This window comes from Mizuhopecten yessoensis, unplaced genomic scaffold (genome assembly GCF_002113885.1).
Source record: "Mizuhopecten yessoensis strain PY_sf001 unplaced genomic scaffold, ASM211388v2 scaffold10963, whole genome shotgun sequence".
NCBI lineage: Eukaryota > Metazoa > Mollusca > Bivalvia > Pectinida > Pectinidae > Mizuhopecten > Mizuhopecten yessoensis.
Genome location: NW_018408809.1, coordinates 93014 through 109418, shown reverse-complemented (window position 1 = coordinate 109418; position 16405 = coordinate 93014). Strand labels below are relative to the sequence as shown.

At 37.8% G+C, this 16405-nt stretch overlaps 1 protein-coding gene across 1 annotated transcript in view; it reads left to right on the top strand.

Annotated features, from left to right (window-relative positions):
• LOC110464134 (probable C-mannosyltransferase DPY19L3) overlaps positions 1-16405 on the top strand; it is a 62368-nt gene that overhangs the window by 7281 nt on the left and 38682 nt on the right. Inside the window, exons 2-5 of the mRNA XM_021519200.1 lie at positions 4006-4096; positions 15201-15390; positions 15591-15675; positions 15923-16098. Coding sequence (XP_021374875.1) covers positions 4006-4096; positions 15201-15390; positions 15591-15675; positions 15923-16098 — 542 coding nt within the window. The remainder of the gene's footprint in view (positions 1-4005; positions 4097-15200; positions 15391-15590; positions 15676-15922; positions 16099-16405) is intronic.

Here is a 16405-nt window from a genome sequence, read left to right as displayed (position 1 = left end):
CTATCCTAGGTAGCTACAGACACCCTATCCTTGGTAGCTACAGACACCCTATCCTAGGTAGCTACAGACACTTTATCCTTGGTAGCTACAGACACTCTATCCTAGGTAGCTACAGACACTCTATCCTTGGTAGCTACAGACACTCTATCCTTGGTAGCTACAGACACCCTATCCTAGGTAGGTACAGACACTCTATCCTTGGTAGCTACAGACACCCTATCCTAGGTAGGTACAGACACCCTATCCTTGGTACCTACAGACACTCTAACCTTGGTAGCTACATCTGACTGACACCTGTGTTAACATAATAAGCCCGGCTGCAGTCAGTGCATCGAGGCACTTCAGTGGCACGCAGTAGGTGTGGTACACAGGTAGGACTACCTGTTCGTCAAATGGATAGGATAAATACTAAGGTCTTGACTGGTCAGGGATAAATAAGAGATGAGGAACACAAGGTGTTCAATCAATTGCAGTTCGAGTCATCCAAGGTTACTTTACAAAGAATGTATAAGAGCATGGTCAGATCATCAGTTATGGCGAATTAAGTATTCCACCTACAGTTGTGGGGTCGCACAGCGTTACACGATGTGTGGTGTGCGCACGATGTGTGCACGATGGGCGAACGATAAAAAGCTGAACGATCATTGCTTGCGCACGATGGACGGACGTTGTGCGATAACAATCGTGGTTTGTGTAAATTGAGGAATGCCTTAACAATTTATACGGTTTCGTGTTTAAACATATAAACTTGATGTTTACGTATGTTTCTATATTCTAGCAACATCTATAAACTTATCTTTCTGTCTATATATTCTTATAATTAGGAATTGTGTTTTCTGTGTTTCTAAACAAACTTAATCGACACATGTAAAATTACAACACAATCCCGTATACAGGTAAACATAACCACTTTGTACATGTACCTGGACCGTAGTTTTCTCCCCGCCGGGGGCATTTACGTAACTCGTCGGGTAAGGCCGGATGTGTGAAAATCCAGGTGAAGGGGAGCTATAGGCAAACGAATGCAAATAACAAATACTATTCATTATCAAACGGTATCGCATATCAGCTCTGTGTGTCAGGCACTGGTAAGGTAAAACTCTGGACACTCATAAAATTGTTATTTACCTGTTCTGTTACCTTGGAGCCAAACCCATTCTTGACAGCCTAACGGTCGCTGTAATACTGTGTAACACGCATTGTGAAATTGTATAATCTTGATTATTGTGATAAGAAATTACAGATATATACACAGTGTACATTATCGCATACAAGCCTTCCGTATTTTTGTCATTTCGTGATTTTGATCTACAAATGATACCAAATCGCACAGTTGTGCTGAGGGAAGTGCACAACGGGGCGAACGATTGCTAAATCGCACAGTTGTGCGCACCATGTGTGAACGATGTGCGGACGGTGTGTCAACGATGTATGCACGGTGTGCGCACGATATTTTTGGTTCGTTGTGCGGTCCCACAACTGTAGTATGATAGTTGTAACATCTTGGTGTTGTTGTTGTCATAGGGATACAGTACAAAGAAGTTGTCTGACCCAAAAAATACATGTATGGTACACCTGTGGCATCATGTGTTTTTCAGATGCTTGCGTGGCAGATTTCAATTGTACATGGGATTACAGTTGCCTTCTATCTTCGTGCTAGAAGGAATTTCCCTTAAGCTCAATCAGTAGAGTGTTGGACCGGGAAGCTTGGGGTCGCTGGTTCTATCCCTGGTGGAAGCACACTATTATCTTTCCTGATACAATTGTATTTAAGTTGGATATCAAAGGGGAAGAACCTATTGTGTACATGACACACATGGCAGCTCCTGTTATGGAACCTGATTCTCTGCCTGTGGACATTGATGCTAGTGTCTGTTGTAGGGCTACAATACATTAACTGTCTCTCATGTCTTCTTGTGGATTATTGGCTCTGCCCTTCCCTGTACATTTCTACAAACCAAATCTCTGTCTGTGACAGCTAAAGGGCAGTCATGGTCACTCATACACTTGACTGTCTGCATGCCCGCTGATCTATGTGACACATGGAAACTAGCTGTGTCTACCCAGAATTAATGGGTTGGCTATTGTGAAGTATATCACATATATTATCTAACAATACAGTAAATCCAGGGTTGCCAACCTCTTAGGGAGTCCAGTGTGGGAGATCTCCCTCCACTGGGTTTTACAATGTGTGAGACTTTTGATGGCGTCGCGGCGTAACGTCGTTTTGGGTGTTAAGATAACATTACAAATGTATCAAACAAATCCTGGCTTTCTCTGACTACTATAACATCTGCATTGTTGATATTTTCACTTCAAGATTTTTTTAGGAAAATAAAACAAAACATTTTTTGCAGATATATAAAAGATTTTTATTTATCACACAAAAAAAACTGACATCAGAAATGCAACACATTATATAATCAAAGGCCTTTCTTGTAACGATTCCACCCTTGGCTAGAACAGGTACCAGTCTTTTTTTCTGTATTTCCATGACCTGTTAAAAAAATAACAGTTCATATCAAAAGTAAGAACTTTACCATAGTAACATGAAAAAGTTCATAACATGAAAGATAAAAAAATATATGATTATTTAACAGTGGAAAAATATTTTACAATTACTTCTGGCTACTATCCTAAGCAACAAATAACAGTTAGACCCTTAGCATTTATACCACATTTGCAATCCGATTTGTTGCATGATTATGTATTTGACTACCTACGTAATATGTCTATCCAACATGCCAAAGCACTTCCCGAAACTCGTTATGTTTTCATCGCATCAGATTAAAAATTGTTTATTACTACAAGTCTCAGGTGTGTTAAATCATATACGCCACTTTACTGCAAAAAATAACTTCAAACTTTTCATCAGCCATTAGCTACTGTCTGTTCGTGATTCAATAATCTTTTTCTCTTAATATTTGTAAAGGCCCGGCCTAAAAACAATCTCCTAATGCACGACGATATTATTAGTAAAATTTTCTTTTTCTGTGCGATAGGTACATTCAATATTAAGTTTACGAGTGAAAACAACTTTATTGATTGATAGGTTTTACGTCCGCTTCACTACCGAGTAGTTTGGTTATCCAGCAGACGATTGTGAAAACAACTCACCTTATGATATATTTACATTCGTTCCCACCGGATGTAAAGCGACACCTCGCGTCAGCTCACTTCCAAAGCACAACGTTGCAATAAGAGTTATTCCCCTTAGTACGACCGAAGCTAAAATTTGCCGATTTATGGCTTCGCGTGGGTAGAGGGAGAATATTTTCGAATGCGTGAGATGTATGGCTCACGTGGCGTGAGACATGATTATGCGTGAGTAAGGTCGTCTCTGCGTGACGAATGCGTGAGATTTTGTCTCACGCCGTGAGAGTTGGCAACCCTGTAAATCTTGTATATATTCTTGATATTTTGTCTAAGTTTCCTAAGTTTAAGAAGGTTTAATCAGGGTATTTTGGGGAAATGGAACCAGAATTCAAAATAATAAGGAATTGTTATATCCACTTATGATTTGGAATTGTCCTCCACAATTTTTTTGTTGAAAAAGGTGGGGTTATTGTTTTTTGCTGTCAGTCCCTCTACCTGTATCACAATGTTTTCTGGTCAGTAACTTTCCTGAATATTGACAGATTTTAGTAAGACTTCGGTTGTACTTATTAATGGCGATATAACCAAGTTAAAAAGATAAGTAGGATCTATATATTTAAATGTAACTAACATTACTTTAATTATGTTCAGACATTCGTTTGTGGAACTGCACCAATTTTGGTGTAGGTTTGAAATTCAATGATGCTAATTCCCAGGTCAAGTTTGGAGATTACTCTTTTAATGATGTCACATGTACTTAAACAAATTAACACTTGTTTTTATTATGTTTGATAGAAAACAGGTTGTGATTATATTTGTGATAAAAGTGTCACAACATCACAACAACTGAAAGTGTTAGTCATCTTATGTAGTTATGTCATATAAATAGTGACGATTTTTATTTGACAGGAAGTGGAGAGGGAGATATCCTTTAGGACAGAGTCAGGACTGTACTATTCTTACTACAAACAACTGGTCCATGCTTCCTCCATAACTCAAGGTAAGGACAGCGCCCCTAGCCTCCCACATACCTCAGCATTTCAAAAATTAAGATAGCGTCTCTTGCATCTAGTAATTTAGAGATGTATTTCACATCATACATTTTATCAACACCATTAAAAGATATATTGTATTTACAACATTTAGATACATTTAGATACATTTCCCTGTGTGTAAAGGCCCGGTCACAACCCACCGTGCATGTTTTTAGTTTGTACGTTTTTTGGGGAGGCCACGGCCACCACGTTTTTCTGGGTACGGGGGGGGGGGGGCAAGAGCAGGGAGAGAGTAGTACGTCAACGCATTTCATTCGCACAGTTGGGCAAGGTGTAAGTACGTGGCCTTGCCGTGAGCGGTTGCCTGCATCGTACAGAGACCGTACTTACACGTGCGGCTCACGTACGGTGTCCTTATAAATTACTCACTTGCATGTTGTAAGTGCATGGAAGTGCGATGAACGTGATTTTTTCCGCCCAATGTCACTCGGCTTTTATATATACTGCCGAAATCATTGCGCACAACATGTGTTGTAAGTGCGGAGCACGTGCTTACTCGGTACGGTCCACGTCAGTTCTGCGTGCTCATTGGACAGTAGAACTGGGGAAGTGCCGGGTAAGCACAGACCACGCACTTATCACGTGCGCAGCATGCACGTTCTAAGTGCGCCGTCCGTAGAGCAAGTGCCCGTTGGCAAAAATAAAAAATACTTATGGAGTCAGTGCGTTGTGCACTCATTGCCTGTAGAAGGCACGCGCGTCACCCGTACTTGGGTGAATCATCCGTAGCCAGACCGCATCCTGAACGCAGCGAAAGTTCCTCATGCACTAAAAGTGCTACGGTGTGTCTGCATGCTCCCAAATCCGTACTGAGGCGGTACTCACCACGTACGGATCCCCAAATTTGACCCACGTTTTTGCAAGTAGACAGCACGCACTTGCAAGTACGGCGGGTTGGGACCACAGCTTAAGATAGAGCTGCCCAGGGTAAGGAGGGGTGTAGGAAATTTGATATTATACCCCATTTCACGTGACGTGACGTCACAATGGCTCAACAAGGGCGTGATGTCGCAAATTCGGAACCCTTTGATGCCGAAATGCGGAAAAGGCAAAATGATAAATTAAAACCTTAGTAAAACCAGTATTAATAAGAAATGTGTTATGCATTCTACCAAACAACCATATGATAGGCAAATTGAGCCAATACCGTGTACTGAAAAAAAAAAAAAAAAAGGTTAAAACATTTTACGATATATTTACTGTAAACGTTAGAAAGATGTGATTATTTTTTTTGCACAAACTTTGTTTGCAAATATGGGGTATGCAAAATCTGGCTGACTGATTTGTATTCGTCTAAAAAGCTCTGGGGAAAATTGATATTTTCAGAATGCTGGCAGGTCCAAACGTATTTTCATGGTTTCTGAACATATTCTGGTGGTGGGGATGAGAGAAACAATACTTTTTCATGCCCAAGGGTGTAGGCTAGGGAAATTCCACCCACAGGATTTTCGAATTTGGCAAAACCCTCGGCTTTCAAAATGGTGGCAGGTCCAAACGCATTTTCATGGTTTCTGATCATGAGCTTATTCTGGTTGTTGGAATGAGAGAAAAATACTCTTTCATGCTCAAGGGTGTACAGATGGGAAATTCCACCCTTGGAATTTCCCTGCCATACACCCATGGTCATGAAAGAGTCTTATAATATTGACACCATCTAGATACATCTATATTGACACCATTTAGATACATTTATATTGACACCATCTAGATACATTTATATTGACAACACTTGATACATTTATATTAATTGACACTATTTAGATACATTTATATTGACACCATCTGGATACATTTGTATTTACACCATCTAGATACATTTATATTGACAACACTTAGATACATTTATATTAATTGACACTATTTAGATACATTTATTATTGACACCATTTAGATACAGTTATATTGACACTATTTAGATTCATTTATATTTACAACATTTAGATACGTATTGTTGTTTAGATACATTTATACTGACACCATTGAGATACATATATATTTACTATATTTAGATTCATTTATATTTACAACTTTTAGATACATATATATTTACTATATTTAGATACATTTATATTTACAACATTTAGATACATATTGTTGTTTAGATACATTTATATTGACACCATTGAGATACATATATATTTACTATATTTAGATTCATTTATATTTACAACATTTAGATACATATTGTTGTTTAGATACATTTGTATTGAAACCATTGAGATACATATATATTTACTATATTTAGATACATTTATATTTACAACATTTAGATACATATTGCTGTTGAGATACATTTATATTTACTATATTTAGATTCATTTATATTTACAACTTTTAGATACATATTGTTGTTTATATACATTTATATTGACACCATTGAGATACATATATATTTACTATATTTAGATACATTTATATTTACAACATTTAGATACATTTATATTAACAACATTTAGATATATTTACAACATTTACTTAGAAACATTTATATTTACATTTACTTAGATAAATTTATATTTACAACATTTAGATACATTTATATTTACAACATTTAGATACATTTATATTAACAACATCTAGATACATTTATAATGACACCATCTGGATACATTTGTATTTACACCATCTAGATACATTTATATTGACAACATTTAGATTCATTTATATTAATTGACACTATTTAGATACATTTATATTGAAACCATTTAGATACAGTTATATTGACACTATTTAGATTCATTTATATTTACAACATTTAGATTCATTTATATTTACAACATTTAGATACATTTATATTGACAACATCTAGATACATTTATATTAATTGACACTATTTAGATGCATTTATATTTACACCATCTTGATACATTTATATTTACAACATTTAGATACATATTGCTGTTGAGATACATTTATATTTACTATATTTAGATTCATTTATATTTACAACTTTTAGATACATATTGTTGTTTATATACATTTATATTGACACCATTGAGATACATATATATTTACTATATTTAGATACATTTATATTTACAACATTTAGATACATTTATATTAACAACATTTAGATATATTTACAACATTTACTTAGAAACATTTATATTTACATTTACTTAGATAAATTTATATTTACAACATTTAGATACATTTATATTTACAACATTTAGATACATTTATATTGACACCATTTAGATACATTTATATTTACAACATTTAGATACATTTATATTGACAACATTTAGATACATTTATATTTACAACATTTAGATACATTTATATTGACAACATTTAGATACATTTATATTTACAACATTTAGATACATTTATATTGACAACATTTAGATACATTTATATTTACAACATTTAGATACATTTATATTGACACCATTTAGATACATTTATATTTACAACATTTAGATACATTTATATTGACACCATTTAGATACATTTATATTTACAACATTTAGATACATTTATATTTACAACATTTAGATACATTTATATTTACAACATTTAGATACATTTATATTGACACCATTTAGATACATTTATATTTACAACATTTAGATACATTTATATTTACAACATTTAGATACATATCGTCATATTTTTGTTTAGAACCATTGTAAGAGGCAGACATAAAAGGAGGCACTGCTAATGAAATGCTTTGTTTTTAGTTCTATCAGTTCTACAGACTGTTTTCTGTGTTTATACACTGCTGTGTGATCTCACTGTATCACAGTAACACTGCAGCAGACATTTCTATAGGATTTCTCAGTTTGCCGATGCTCAAGATATGATGGCAGTCCATCACTCTATCTCAATGATCTGGCAGAAAGGTGTGCTAGCTTTTTAATTAAGACCAATCCTCCGGAGATAATATCATTTTCCAAAACGATATGTGTGGCAATACCTGATAGTAACTGTAGGACATCATTGGACGGGAACTTACCAACAGGTAGCGGCCAGTATGTTATAGTTCTGTGTTCATTAGTGAATTAGTTCATTAATTATTATTTTTATATACATTTAATAACCCAGGCATGCATGCATCATTCGTGGGTCGTCTGGGTATGGGCTGCCCCAGCTACGAACTACAATACATGAAACACATTCTATTTATTTTTCTTCACAAATCAACACTTGTTGATTTCTTTCTCTCTCACTTTTTCACACTCCCATATTGTAATTTCTTCTTTTTTACCTCACTTTTTTACAATCTTGTGTAACCCCTCCTCACACGGTGGTAACAAAAACAAAAATAATAATACAGAACTTTTGTCCGGTTCCCGTGTTCCTTAGCTCCTAGATCTAGAGCATTTAACAGCATCTTAACAGGGAAAATCCTGGAATTTGAGAGCAGTGGGCCATTTTTAGCCATTTTCAGTCAATATTCAAATTAAGAGGGGCCATTCTATGTTTGATTATAAGAAAATTGGAACATTGAGAGGCCAATTTCAGTTTTGAGCCCCATATCATTTATATTGACAAATATATTGACACCATCTGGATACATTTATATTGACACCAATACCTTTTCGAAGATTATCCCTGTAACCTATCCCTGTAACCGCTGTGTGCTGGTTGGTAGACATGGGTATGACTGTTTGCATCAGGGTGGAGGGGTGTGTTGGACCATTAAAGGGGGTCTTAATTTGGGCAGACCTTGTTGAAGTTATTGTCTGTATCAAATATATCAAATACATCGTTATATGTTTGTATGAAATTAAAATAAAGAGCCGTTGGAGAGATACTTTCAGGTAGTCGGCTTTGTTACCCTTTGCCATGCGTGGTTCAGTATTTGTTGCTTTTCTGTCATCTTTTCCATGGTTTAGAACATTCCTTGGCCAAAGGAATTCATTGTTTTATCAATGAGCGGTTTGACTCTCGTGGGACAGCAGGAAGACAACCTTTTAAGATTTTGAGCAAGTTTAGTTATTTCTTGGGTTTGTTTAAAAATTGAAGATTTCGACCATGTCCCCAATTTATGGTTGCCCTAAAAGATATTATGATAAACCCAGTGAATATTTTGCCTTTCTAATAGAGTGTTAATTAACAGTATTGACTTATCATTGTTTTGTGCAAAATTTCAAACCACAGAAACTTATTTCATGGATAAAACTGCAAAAGTTTGACCCCAAAAGAATTAAGGCAGATACAGTATTTCTCAAGTTCCAAACACGAACATATTGCAGCCTCCCAAAATATACACGCACACACTACACGCATGCATCTTGCACACAGGGGAGGCCGTCCTTAAATGACCTTAGCTGTTAATAGGACGTTAAACAAAATCAAACAAACAAAATACAGTCAAGTTGGCTTCAACCAAAATTGTACAGCAGCTCTCAATTTCATTGAGGAAGGCTTCAACTAAATTTGTACAGTAATTCTCAAGTTCCATAAGGAAAACTTAAGCCAAAACTGGTTAAAATATCCAGGTCACTTACTTGACCAAGTGTTGTTTTTTGTTACTGTTTTGGTCAATAAAACATTTGAAATTGCCACCTTGGTTTCATATAAGCTGAAATATTTCCGATGTCTTGTCTAAATAATAAATGGTAAAAGATATGAGTGATACAGGCCCCGCAGGGTATTTGTTATATATTTCTACAGGTTAAAATGTCCCTACTTCTGATTTAAGTCATGAATCAAGACAGCGTAGGAAATCCTAAGGGAGGCCAATATTGGCAAGCTTTCCTAGACAGGGTTAGAATGGAGGTGACACATGAAATAGGCAATACACAACACACATCTGTCCGAGTATCAGTGGTGGATAATAATTTACAAAATCTGAAACACTGAATAATGTATTAAATAAATTGTCACTAGGATTTCAAATTTCATCCAAATAGGAGAAAATAAACAGTGCTGATACTATATGACATATGGCTATGTGGAGTACAATGCCTGACGTTGAACAAGCTATGCGAGTATGGGAATACACTGGGGATCGGGTGACAAATGACTGAATCGGTGCTCGTTGAAATGGCGCACATTCATCACGATGCCATTATGTCGTCTCTGTAATATCATTATGTCACGTTGATTGAACAGCAGTATAATGATATTTGTTTTAAAACAAATGGGATCAGCTGTTAACAGTTTTGTGGAAAAGATATTACTCTTAAATAATTTGCATATATTTATAACAGCATTTGTGACAAGTATGACTGATCTGTGTGTTACTAATTGCTTGAAAACAGATTATAGCTCATAGCTCCTAGTATCCCCAACTGTCTCACAGCTCTGACTAGATGTGATCATAGCTCCTAGTATCCACAACTGTCTGATAGCTCTGACTAGATGTGATCATAGCTCCTAGTATCCACAACTGTCTGTTAGCTCTGACTAGATTTGATCATAGCTCCTAGTATCCCCAACTGTCTGTTAGCACTGACTAGATGTGATCATAGCTCCTAGTATCCCCAGCAGTCTGTTAGCTCTGACTAGATGTGATCATAGCTGTTAGTATCCCCAACTGTCTGTTAGCTCTGACTAGTATGACTGATCTGTGTGTTACTAATTGCTTGAAAACAGATTATAGCTCATAGCTCCTAGTATCCCCAACAGTCTGTTAGCTCTGACTAGATGTGATCATAGCTACTAGTATCCACAACTGTCTGTTAGCTCTGACTTGATGTGATCATAGCTCCTAGTATCCCCAACTGTCTGTTAGCACTGACTAGATGTGATCATAGCTCCTAGTATCCCCAGCAGTCTGTTAGCTCTGACTAGATGTGATCATAGCTGTTAGTATCCCCAACTGTCTGTTAGCTCTGACTAGTATGACTGATCTGTGTGTTACTAATTGCTTGAAAACAGATTATAGCTCATAGCTCCTAGTATCCCCAACTGTCTGTTCGCTCTGACTAGATTTGATCATAGCTCCTAGTATCCCCAACTGTCTGACAGCACTGACTAGACGTGGTCATAGCTCCTAGTATCCCCAACAGTCTGTTAGCTCTGACTAGATGTGACCATAGCTCCTGGTATCCACAACTGTCTGTTAGCTCTGACTAGATTTGATCATAGCTCCTAGTATCCCCAACTGTCTGATAGCTCTGACTAGATGTGATCATAGCTCCTAGTATCCCCAGCAGTCTGTTAGCTCTGACTAGATGTGATCATAGCTGTTAGTATCCCCAACTGTCTGTTAGCTCTGACTAGTTTTGATCATAGCTCCTAGTATCCCCAACTGTCTGTTAGCACTGACTAGATGTGATCATAGCTCCTAGTATCCCCAACTGGCTGACAGCTCTGACTAGATGTGATCATAGCTCCTAGTATCCACAACTGTCTGTTAGCTCTGACTAGATTTGATCATAGCTCCTAGTATCCCCAACTGTCTGATAGCTCTGACTAGATGTGATCATAGCTCCTAGTATCCCCAACTGGCTGACAGCTCTGACTAGATGTGATCATAGCTCCTAGTATCCCCAGCAGTCTGTTAGCTCTGACTAGATGTGATCATAGCTACTAGTATCCCCAACTGTCTGTTAGCTCTGACTAGAAGTGATCATAGCTCCTAGTATCCACAACTGTCTGATAGCTCTGACTAGATATGATCATAGCTCCTAGTATCCCCAACTGTCTGTTAGCACTGACTAGATGTGATCATAGCTCCTAGTATCCCCAGCAGTCTGTTAGCTCTGACTAGATGTGATCATAGCTCTTAGTATCCCCAACTGTCTGTTACTTCTGACTAGATGTGATCATGCATAGCTCCTAGTATCCCCAACTGTCTGATAGCTCTGACTAGATGTGACCATAGCTCCTAGTATCCCCAACTGTCTGTTAGCTCAGACTAGATTTGATCATAGCTCCTAGTATCCCCAACTGTCTGATAGCTCTGACTAGATGTGACCATAGCTCCTAGTATCCCCAACTGTCTGACAGCACTGACTAGACGTGGTCATAGCTCCTAGTATCCCCAACAGTCTGTTAGCTCTGACTAGATGTGATCATAGCTCCTGGTATCCCCAACTGTCTGTTAGCTCTGACTAGATGTGGTCATAGCTCCTAGTATCCCCAACTGTCTGTCAGCTCTGACTAGATGTAGTCATAGCTCCTAGTATCCCCAACTGTCTGTTAGCTCTGGCTAGATGTGATCATAGCTCCTAGTATCCCCAACAGTCTGTTAGCTCTGACTAGATGTGATCATAGCTCTTAGTATCCCCAACTGTCTGTTACTTCTGACTAGATGTGATCATGCATAGCTCCTAGTATCCCCAACTGTCTGATAGCTCTGACTAGATGTGATCATAGCTCCTAGTATCCCCAGCAGTCTGTTAGCTCTGACTAGATGTGATCATAGCTCCTAGTATCCCCAACTGTCTGACAGCACTGACTAGATGTGATCATAGCTCCTAGTATCCCCAACAGTCTGTTAGCTCTGACTAGATGTGATCATAGCTCCTGGTATCCCCAACTGTCTGTTAGCTCTCACTAGATGTGATCATAGCTCCTAGTATCCCCAGCAGTCTGTTAGCTCTGACTAGATGTGATCATAGCTCCTAGTATCCCAAACTGTCTGTTAGCGCTGACTAGATGTGATCATAGCTCCTGGTATTCACCCTAGTATCCCCAACTGTCTGTTAGCTCTGACTAGATGTGATCATAGCTGTTAGTATCCCCAACTGTCTGTTAGCTCTGACTAGACGTGATCATAGCTCCTAGTATCCCCAACTGTCTGTTAGCTCTGACTAGATGTGATCATAGCTCCTAGTATCCCCAACTGTCTGTTAGCGCTGACTAGATGTGATCATAGCTCCTGGTATTCCCAACTGTCTGTTAGCTCTGACTAGATGTGACCATAGCTCCTGGTATCCCCAACTGTCTGTTAGCGCTGACTGATCATAGCTCCTAGTATCCCCAACTGTCTGACAGCTCTGACTACATGTGATCATAGCTACTAGTATCCACAACTGTCTGTTAGCTCTGACTAGATGTGACCATAGCTCCTGGTATCCCCAACTGTCTGTTAGCTCTGACTAGATGTGATCATAGCTACTAGTATCCACAACTGTCTGTTAGCTCTGACTAGATGTGATCATTGCTCCTAGTATCCACAACTGTCTGACGGCTCTGACTAGATGTGATCATAGCTCCTAGTATCCCCAACTGTCTGTTAGCTCTGACTAGATGTGATCATTGCTCCTAGTATCCACAACTGTCTGACAGCTCTGACTAGATGTGATCATAGCTCCTGGTATCCCCAACTGTCTGTTAGCTCTGACTAGATGCAATCATAGCTCCTAGTATCCCCAACTATCTTTGGGACTAGCTAGGGATGTGATGGATGTGATTGTAGTAACCTTGGAGACTAGCTAGGGATGTGATGGAAGAAAAGTCACTGAACACAGCGGAAGTAAATTTAATCAGAAGCTGTTCTCTGGCGGTCTAGATTGCAGAATGTTCTGGAATAGGAAAAAATGGTATTTTTTGCTTGGTTTGAAATAGATGCTGTATCACTGTAATACTACCCTCTGCAGACAGACCAAATGTCACTAGTTCTATATCACAGGAAACTCATGTGACATCACATTTTACATAGTGTACTGTGTGTAAAAGAAAATTATGCACTTTCTTGTTTGATTTGGAGATAAAGTAACAAAGAAGACCCAAATCTAATCTCAATATTTCTGTTTTATGAATATCTCTCTGCTGTTACTTGTCCGGAGGAAATCATAGATCATAAAATTCTGGAGATATTGCAAATTTTTCAGGTTGTTTATTGCCTCAAAAAGTACAATAAAAAAATCCAATGATTAATGAGAATTTATGTATAGTTTAATGATATTTTACAAGCTATAAAATGTTGTGTATGATTTGTTTATAACAACTCAAAAATGATTCAAATTGGTAAAATTTTATAGAATTTGATATGATTTTCCCTACTTTGTGGTACTGTGATGGCTGACCAGTGAAGGCGTCTACCCCTCCAACATTTGGTTTGTTTGTTCGAGGCCTGCATATGTACGTGGGGGCAGTCACCACAAGTTATGGCGACAGGTCGGTGGTTTTTATCTGTGCACCCCAGTTTTCCTCTACCACCAGGACCCGGCAAATCCTTAAATGACCGAAGCTGTTACTAGGACATAAAACACAAACATATCAAACCCTGTAATTTTGATCTAACATTATATAAATATCACATTCATGAGAGGGCGATATTGCATATTTTCACCCCAAGGAACAATGCTTTCCGATGGGTGAAAATATGCAATATCGCCCTCTCATGAATGTGATTTTTATTTTATTATACCGAGTGTCATGTTTAGGTGTTTCACCACTTCACCATTTTTAAAGGTCCTTGTGTTGATTTGACATAAACCAAGACTTCATCTCAACAGTTGTCGAATGAACCAACCATGAATGTGATTTGATAACACCCTGGCACTGGGACGAACCGTGCACGCATACGTTCGGCGCATGTGATTTTTTTTGGAATGTCACCCTGTCTTCTTTATCTTTGTAAAATGAGCAAGTAACATTGAAAATGTTCACATCTTTTTCAACCAATCAGATTACGAGATTTTAACAGAAGGTATGATAATCTGAAATATCATATGACCGAGATTTGTTTTGAATTATGGTTTTAGCCTACTGTGTTAGAAGTATCTAGTTCGGATACAATTTCCACATTTGATTTATACTTATTGTATGTAACTAATGATTTCATTGAGTTGATCACATCATACAAGATGTCTGATCTTTATTGTACATTTCCATTTAATTTTGGTTCTAGCCATACATGTATGTATTCTATTGATTCAGTCTATGCCCATAATACAAGTAATAATCTCTCTCTTTGATTGTATCATCAAAGTAAAACCTTTCTCGTAAAGAACTGTGAAACAGCAAATGGTCTTAGGAATCAAGTTTTCTTGCAATTATTTGAAATTTCCTAAGCATAAAGTGAAAATGTTTGTACAAAAAGTATTTGTATTGTCAATAACACATTTTTTTTATACAATTTACTTGCATTTTGCCAATTTTAACATTTTTCTATATAATATATCTGACATTTTGATGTTGTAGGCCTCTATGAGATTACCCATGACAACATGACAGAGCATCCAAGCACAATCAATGTACTGGAACGTATGAACATCTACCAAGAGGTCATCCTTAGCATCCTCTACAGAGTTCTTCCTATCAAAGTAAGTCCTCAGCACCCTCTACAGCCTCATCAAAGTAAGTCCTCAGCACCCTCTACAGCCTCATCAAAGTAAGTCCTGCATCCTCTACAGCCTCATCAAAGTAAGTCCTCAGCACCCTCTACAGCCTCATCAAAGTAAGTCCTCAGCACCCTCTACAGCCTCATCAAAGTAAGTCCTCTGCATCCTGTAAAGTCCATTATTAAATTAAGTCCTCAGTATCCTCTACAGAGTTCTTCCTATCAAAGTAAGTCCTCTGCATCCTCTACAGACATATTAAGGCAAGTCCTCAGCATCCTCTACAGAGTTTTTCCTATCTAAGTAAGTCTTCAGCACCCTCTGCAGTCATCAATAAAGTAAGTCCTCAGCACCCTTTACAGCCTCATCAAAGTAAGTCCTCTGCATCCTCTACAGACTCATTAAATTAAGTCTTCAGTATCCTCTACAGAGTTCCTCCAACCAAAGTATGTCCTCAGCATCTTCTACAGTCCTCATCAAAATAAGTCATCAGCACCCTCCACAGAGTCCTCCACATTAAAGAAAGTCTTCAGCATCCTCTACAGAAATTTTCCCATCAAATTAAGTCTTCATTATCCTTTACAGAATCCTTCCGATCAAAATAAGTCTTCAGCATTCCCTACAAAATCCTTTTCATCAAATAAAGTCTTCATCATCCTCTACAGAATCCTTCTCATCAAAGTAAGTCCTCAGCATCCTCTACAGATTCCTTTCTTTCAAAGTAGGTCCATAGCTCCCTCTACAAAGTTCTCTACATCAAAGTAAGTCCTACCCATCCAAGTTAGTCCTCAGCATCCTCTACAGAGTCCTCCCCATCAAAGTGAGTCATCAGCTTCCTCTACAAAGTTCTCTACATCAATGTAAGTCCTCTCTATCCAAGTTAGTCCTTAGCATCCTCTACAGAGTCCTCTCCATCAAAGTGAGTCATCAGCTCCCTCTACAAAGTTCTCTACATCAAAGTAAGTCCTCCCCATCCAAGTTAGTCCTCAGCATCCTCTACAGAGTCCTCCCCATCAAAGTGAGTCATCAGCTCCCTCTACAAAGTTCTCTACATCAAGGTAAGTCCTC